Source organism: Pteropus vampyrus, unplaced genomic scaffold (assembly GCF_000151845.1).
Source record: "Pteropus vampyrus isolate Shadow unplaced genomic scaffold, Pvam_2.0 Scaffold172, whole genome shotgun sequence".
Taxonomy (NCBI): Eukaryota; Metazoa; Chordata; class Mammalia; order Chiroptera; family Pteropodidae; genus Pteropus; species Pteropus vampyrus.
In genome coordinates, this window is record NW_011888953.1 from 3,154,052 (window position 1) to 3,162,320 (window position 8,269).

At 44.5% G+C, this 8,269-nt stretch overlaps 1 protein-coding gene across 1 annotated transcript in view; it reads right to left on the bottom strand.

The window, feature by feature from the left end:
- Positions 1–8,269, bottom strand: part of EGFLAM (EGF like, fibronectin type III and laminin G domains) — a 104,668-nt gene that overhangs the window by 31,776 nt on the left and 64,623 nt on the right. The window contains exons 12-14 of the mRNA XM_023536915.1: positions 5,405–5,530; positions 4,006–4,249; positions 511–622 (exon numbers count right to left, since the gene is read on the bottom strand). Coding sequence (XP_023392683.1) covers positions 511–622; positions 4,006–4,249; positions 5,405–5,530 — 482 coding nt within the window. The remainder of the gene's footprint in view (positions 1–510; positions 623–4,005; positions 4,250–5,404; positions 5,531–8,269) is intronic.

An 8,269-nucleotide genomic window follows, 5' to 3' on the forward strand; every position in this document is an offset into this window, starting at 1 on the left:
CATTATCCCCATTTTATAGATAAGAAAACACAAACTCGGGATTTGAGTTCACACTACTAGTAAGTAATGTATGCAGAGCACTTGTCACAAAGTCTGGTTATCTAGCTTGTGTTCTTGTCAGATGTATATCCGCCCCCCCTCCCCCTCTCCCCCGCCCCACACCACTGGCCTTGCCTCGGAGTCTGCCATCTGACCTACTATACTATGTTACACACCCACATGAACAAAGGCAGGGGTTGGCAGTGAGAAGTGGAGGTGGCAGGCAGCTTTTTAAGTGTTGTACTTGTATTAGCTCATTTAATCCTTACAAGCACCCTGTGAGACCTCTACTATTATCGCGGTTGAGAAATAGAAAAGTTAAGTAACTCACCCAGTGGGGAGCTTGGGTTTTAGCCCAGGCACTCTGGCCCTGGAATCCATGTACTTAACCACTATGCTTTTGTTTCCAGGGCAGGAAGAAAACAGTGACCCCATCCACACTAATCATCAGAAGCACAGGTGTGTCCTTACCTCTGCCATGCCTTCCACTACCTTCTGCTTATCCACCTGTAAGATGCCATTCTTTGCTGTGCGAGAAACATGCAGCTCGTGCCAGTGGCCCAGGGTGAGGGGGTCTTCACTCCTGTCGAAGGAAGGAAACTGAGCATGGGTTAGCACCCTTGGTGTTACGGGTAATGTTCATCACTCTCTCCAGTGAAACTGGAGTGATTCATTGGGCATCTCATTCTGTTCAGCAAAAAAGAAACAATCATCCCGACTTAGTAAACACAGCCGTGTTAGCATCATTCGTTGGACTCCTTCATGGCAGGAAAAGTGCATTTATTATTTTACTTATTCCTTACAAAAGACATGAAATGTGAGTGGGATGAGCCTTGTTTTCTAGATGAGGAGTGACAGGAGGGTAAAATGTGATCATTGCTGCACACGAGCTTTGAAGAAGAGAAATTACATGGGCTATGTTGTAAAACACAGATTCCTTGGTGTTATCTGAAGCATCTTTTGAAGTGCATAAAAAATAAGATGGATGGATGGATAAATGGATGGATGGATGGATGGACGGATGGACGGATGAACGGACAGACAGATATGAGGATGGCTAGATATGTGATAAAGCAAATATACCAAAGTGTTAATTGTAGACTATAGGAAGTGGGTACAAGGATATTTACTGTACAATTCTTTCGACTTTTGTATGTGTTAGAAAATTTTCATAATATAATATTGGGGCAGGGACAGGTTCCATGTCATCTGACATTGTGAAAGGGATTAAAAGTACTTCAAAAATTCAGTTTTTAATTCAAGGTGGAAGCACCTGAAGTTTAAAGAATATCGATAATAGTTTTACACATTACTTTTTATAGCGAGGTGTGCAAAAAGAGTATAATTATTGCATTTGTATTTCTAACGACATAGTTCCTGGCCTTCACTGTACCTCCCAATTATTTTGTGATCCTGGATCATCTTCGGAAAACCATCAGGAATACCAATGCGTGCAATTATTGAAAGGTCTTCACCCTCTCACTTGATTTTTTTGCTCTGGCAAATGCTTTTGTGATTTGTCCTTAGCAATTAGGATTTAATCACCTTGGCTAAATCAATATGCAATAAAAAACCCAGCGGCACTTTTTAAGTGGCCCTGTCTCCATAATAAGTAACAGCTTCTTAGTCATGTTCTTGTCCTGCAGAGGTCATTCCCTGTCAATATGCTGCTTCTTCAGCATAGCTATATTGATCACGGTCACCACAAGCTCATTTCAATTGTCTCAATTTTTGAATCAAGTTCCTAATGAATTTGACCATCATACCCTTTTCCTAAAGTTAAAATGATTTGGCCCATTTCACAACTTCCAATAGTTCAGGCTCTCATGGAATTTTCTTAATTAAGCAGGAAGTCTCAATGTTTTCAATATAAACATCTTCCGAAGGGGCGGCTGAAACACTAACAGTGATCATAGTTGTCAGGTTACCCTGGAGAGGGGACAGGATAAGGAAGCAGATGGTTGTCAGGTTACCCTGGAGAGGGTATGGGACAGAGAGCAGATGGTCATTCGCCGTTCCTTGGGAACTCGGAATGCTCACCTCCTTTTCATCACACATAATACTCAAGAATTCTTTTTCCAGGCACCTTTCTTGACAGGCAGGAAAACAATAACTCTCATTTTTAAAAAAGTTAAAAACGCTCCTTGTCAAAAGTTGGCACATAACTAAGAAAGAGAAAAGCTGGACTTTCTGAGGTCCCAGGCCTCTGTGACCGCCACAGCTGGAGCTGCGACTGCAGAAGCACAGGGGGCGATCCGTCCAGGAGGTGGGCTGATGAGTCTCAACCCTCCCCTGGCTCTTTCTGGTCATCCCTTACCCAGGAGGAAGCCATTTGAAAGTACAAGGTGATATGCGAGGTGTCTTCCTTTCTCAACTTGACAAATAGTTCTAAGAGAATTTCTTAGACTGGTTTGCATAATCATATGTAAATTGAATCAGTTAAATACCTACTAACGTTGTCTTGAGACATAAGATGTTTCTGCATTTCTGTATAACCAAAGAAACAAAAGTGTTTGTCCATTCCCCAAGGTGAGAGATGTTACTGATGTGTAGGAATTCAGTTATAAGGGCAAAAATGAACTGTCTTTGTGAAGAATTATGGAAACCTAATGCAATGAGCATTTCCCATCAGCTATGAAAAATGACCAGCAATTAAGGGCAATGCATGGTTGGAACGTCTCACCCACATGCTCTTCCTAAAAATGACAGTCCAGCAATATGAATGAAGATCGAATATGACCTGTGATTTCCTTCAAAACAACAACAAACTCACTGAATTCCTGCTGCAGGGCACCCTAGAGCAAAACATCTCAGTGAGTTTCAAAAGCAAATTCAACAAACGTGGAAACAAGAAACATGTCTGCATTAGGTTAGTGGGCCTCCAGCTTGAAGGTAAAAACTACCATGAGAGGAACACAGTTAAGGAGACACAATTAAATAATAAAAACATCTGCACCTACCAACCACAGGCTTGGAGGGGCTCACGAAGATAGCGACACACCTAACGGGAACACCTGCTCTACCACGAAAATGAACAGAACTAACTAGATAACAGGAGGAAAGTTTTGACGACTCAGAATCAATTCTGCAGATAACAGCAAGTACTTCAGAAGCACCTGTTTCCTGCCATGCTGTTGCAATCGCTCATCACACGGCATATTGGTCTGAGATGGGCCTTTGCATGATGATTCATTGTCAGGTTCTTTATAGAGAGAACAGTAAGAGACTTGCTAAATAACTAGTCACCATCAAAAAAATAGTGCAAGAGGAAAGTCAAAATTTAAAGTGTGGTCACCAGGACATTTCTGTTCATTAAATTTCTGTTAATACTTTTTTATTAGTCACTTATTTGTTGAGTGCCCACCAAGTGGCGCTCTGGGCAAGGTGCTGATTAATTAAAATTCATCAAGTTTCTGCTGATGGCATCGTGTAACCAACCACAGGTAGAAATAAAGGCAGTTTACTGACATCTTGAAGCAAGCCCATTTTCCAAGTTTGAAGCAGAGAATCGCTACCTGCTGGGTAGTTATTCGGGCAAAGGAAACCTTGCCAGCAGGAGAGCAAGACCTACAGCAGGGGTCCCCAACTCCCAGGCCTCATATTGGTACCGTCTGTGGCCTGTTAGGAACCGGGCTGTACAGTAGGAGGTGAGCCGCGGTTGAACAGAAGAAAGCTTCATCTGGATTTGCAGCCGCTCCCCAGCAATAGCATCACCGCCTCAGCTCCACCTCAGATCATCAGGCATTAAATTCTCACAGGAGCACCAGTCCCTGGTGCCAAAAAGGTTGGGGATCGCTGAACTATATAGCATGTCATCTGTATGAAACAGGACAGGTTTCAGAAAAGGTAAGTGTGTAGGGAAGACAGGAAGGGTACAAGCTATTAGATGACAAATCCGTCTTCTTCCAACGTGGCTGCTGTTTGCCTTTTTTGAGGAAAGGGGTCCCTAAAGGTCTCAGCCCTTACCTGAGAACACCGGTCCCAGAGCCACAATCAAAGCGGAACTCCACATGGCCCCCTGCCATGTTGATGGACAGGAAGTCTTTGCTGTTTGTGTCATAACTGTACAGGAGTGTGCCATCGCCCGAGTCCGGCCGAAATGTGATCTCAAACTCCATGAAGGAAAGGTAATGCTGGGGCTCCAGCGGCCAGGGTGTTGCAGCATAGGATCTCAGGGACTCTCTGAATTGAGGAATGGTCAAGGTGAAAGCTGAAGAAATAAGCATGTTGTTACAAATCCTTCCGTGGCAGGCCTTTCCGTGTTCTTTCCCTCCGAGGCACAGAGCTAAACCATATTTCTAAGCTGCCCTGCAGTTAGGTGGATGGTATAAATGAATTCTGGCTAGTGGGATGTGGGTGGGGGTATTATACAGAACCCCAGGTCTGACCCCTTGAACTTCCTTCCATCTTCCATGTGCTCTCTCTTCCCTCACCTACTGTCTGGATGCAGGAATCAATAGAGGACTATGAAGCCCTAGCAGAGCCACTGGAAGGCAAGCACCTATGTTCCTGAATAACTATGTGGAGCAGAGGCTACCTCACCACCACCATCACCTCTGACCAGCAGCAATGTGTAATGTAAGCAAGGATCAGCCTTTATTATGTTAGCTACAAAAATATGAGATGGCACGTAACAGCTTTGGCTTACCCTGACTCACACACGCTCTTCTAGGTGACATGAGATTTGAGATTATACACTGTTAACTTTTCCTCAGGATGTTGTCTTAGGTTCAAATCTGAATCACTCATGGAAAAGTTAAAACATGTTCAACCTTGCGTAGTTTTCCAAAATCTTTTACGTATTTAAAATTTTCTATTATTATATGGGTGCACTTGTGTGTGCACATGTGTTTACATGTATATGTACACGTGTATATATATATATTTTTATATGATCAGTATCTCTAGTATTGCAAGGTGAGATAATTCAGTAGAACAGCACAAAGCAAAAGAAACAAGATCACTTTTGTCTCATCACATTGTTAATGTTTCTGTGTATATCTTCCCAACCTTTTCTCTGAAACTGTCAGATATCTAAGGATCATGAGCTGTGAATATTTCGAATTCAGTCTGATACAGACCACGGGCTTTTCAAAGTTATTTGAGGGCCAAGGGAAGCCCATCAAAGCCTGGCCCGGGAGCATCTTAAAATGAACTCATTGGCTGGTTCAACATTTTGACACTTGAAGACACTCCGACCTAGTGGGGAAAAAAAAAAAAAAAAAGATTCTCCCATCCCTCCAAACAAGCAATGTTAATGCCATAAAAATGTATGGGGCTTCGCTAAAAGTACATTGATGAAAAATTACATCAATGGGAATTAATATGCAGACAGAAATCGTCATCCATGATGCTTCTTTCTCACCATCTTCACAGTGTCGACCTTTAAATCCAAGGGGACAGAGGCAAATGTAGGAGTCGGCTTTGTCTGCTGTGCAGGTGCCACCATTGATGCATGAAGCTTCATCACAGATTCCACTGCTGCATTCGCCTAAACACAGAATGGGAATTACAAACTGATTCATCATGTGAGCCAGTCCAAAACGGTGGAGCTGGCCATGCCGACAGCTCATGGTTCTGAACAAATACAGTGCAGTTCCCACTCCTCTTTATTTGCACCTCTGCACAACTGCAAACCAGCTTACAGGATAAGTGGAACCCTCCCTTCCTTTTAGTTTGATTCTGGCTTGTTCTTTAAAACATGGTAGACACAGTAAATCACATAATACATTGTTGGGCAATTTTATGACCACTGGTGGGGATGACTGCATTGTTTCTGCTTTAATTCATCTCTCTGTTATTCCCACAAGAGTGTGTTTCAATCCCTTCAATGTCAATACAGTGTGTATGCTAAGAGTGTTCTAATTTATGCGGCCCCAATTACCTTAAGTGCTGCCTTCTTGTTGGTTGAAAGCTGAAGCAACCAAGGTAAGCACTGAAGGAATTAAGCAGCCATGTCTAAGCTTATAAACTGGCTTGAACCGTGGACACTTATGTCTGGAGTAGGGAGCGGGGAAGGAGGGCTCCATGATACCCCAGTACGTCGTACCTCAGAATCTCTATTGCTAACTCAAAGTTATGATGTCATGAGGGACAAGAAGGTGGCTGCAAGTAAAAAGTGCTGAAAGGTTCAACATCAGATGGGTTGGTTAGTTCTCTTAACCAAACACATATCAGAGAGAGTATACTTGGTCATCTTCAAGTGTAAATGACCAGATGAAATGAAAACAAATAGACTTTTCCCAAGCTGCTTTTCTTCTGCCTTTTTGGTCTTCCTTCTCTTCCTGTGTATAAGAAATAAATTAGACAGATGGGCCACAGTTTGGCCCAGAACTACATAGGTGAGTACAAAACACTTTTTCTTGGGATGGAGGCAAGGGGGGGATGTCTCTGAGCAGTGAGGGGTCCAGCTCTGCACCCACAGTCTCCGATGCTGTACTTGCATGAGCTGATTGTCCCTCCTGCCACCCGCCTCCCCCCGCCCCCCACCCCCGACCAAGATGAAGAACCCTCCTTGGCCTGATTGTGCCATCTCTGCAGGGTGAGTCTCTTATCCTTTCCCCATCAGTCATCTGTGTTTGCTGAATTGATCCAGTCTTTTCATAAAGCTGCCTTGGGAGGAGGGGGAAGGGCTGGGCAGAGGAGATGGGCTTCAGGGACTGATAACCAAGTTTAAACAAAGCAGTTCCATATGGCTTCCTCCTCTCCTGGGGGTGGGCTGGCCTCTGTGAATTCCAGCAGTGGGGTGGGGGCCACTGGAAGTTTACACAGAAGTGACGACTGAAGTGACCACTGGTCCTTGTTCAGCTACAGCCCTGACAATATTGCCGGCATTCAGTCCACAGAGAGGCTGACTTTGATCTTAGAGAACCAAACTCTCACAGGTCCCTCTGCTCCACCAATATCTGTGGGCTGAGGTTCTTCGTCAGAGAAGGCATGGTCCCACAGGAAGAAGTGGGGTCCTTGGGTTATTTTAGACACACATGGAAAAAACTTTTTTACAAATTTGCATTGTAGCTTCTTTTGAAGAGGTGGGAGTTGAGTGAGTGGGGGTTGGTGGGAGGGAGCATGAAAGCCAGCCAGAGTTGCTTACTTGATGAAAGCCGTGTTTCAGCAAGATTATGCGGGCAATGGTCTACAAGACAGATTGTGAGTAATGGGGGCGCGAAAGGGGAAAGAAATCTTACGGGAAGTAAAGTGGGGTTGCATGGGGTCATGGCAGAGGAAATGGAGAGAAAGTGAAGAATCAAAGAGACGTGGAGAAAGAAGAAATAGGCAGTTCATTCCAGAGGCTGAAGGTAGACATCAGCATGACCTCAAGGTCTCTGGTTTCGAACAGTGGCAAGAGTAAAGACATGAGCACACTGTGCACGGGAATGGTCTCTGAGGCGCAGAGGAGGAGTTGGCTTTTGCTCAGTTTAAGCATCAGGTGACTGTGGAAACATCTGTTGCTGAGCCTCTTGGCAGGAGGGGATTCTGTTCACCAGTGAGGGCTGGAGGGGCAGCAAAAACCCTCCTGACACTGAAAACTATGGGCTCCCTGAGAGAGAACAAGATGAAAGGGCTCCGTGGAAATCTCAGGGAACTGGAGAAGGTGAGGAGCCCACAGAGAAGACAAAGGGAGAGCAGGGGAAGTGCCCTGAGGACCCAGACGAGGAAGCTCAGCGAGGAGCAGCAGCAGAGAGAGAAGTCTGAGTGAACACTGCTGGAGGCCTAGAGGAGGCGCTGATGACTCACAGCAGGTTTGCTGCTCACGGGAAGGCAGAAGCCCCAGCACCGGAGGTTCAGACAGCGGCCTGGAAGGGTTGCTGGAGTCAGGTCTTAAAAGAGAGGAGAGAGGTTCTCCAAGTTCCCAGACCAGAAAGGTAGCAGGATCGTGGGAACATGGTGCTGGTTTAATCTTTGGAGGGGACTTGGGCAAGTGTGAGTAAGCTAGAGCAGGGGCCCACAAACTCTGATGGAAAAAAAATATTCAACTTTAGTTCCCTAACTTCCACTGGAACTGAGTGTTTCCTTCAATTATAGATACAGCCAACGAAACTCTAGATCAGCAGTTCTTGTGACTTATAACCAGCAGACCTGAGTTAGTCATATCACATTCCATTTGTTGCAGATATCTTAAAATATCATTTGTGCTCTTTATCACTTTGAAATCATGTAGTTATTGCACCCACCATTAAACAACCCTGTTCTGTAAATGTTTTGTAAAGAAGCACCTATATTATTATAA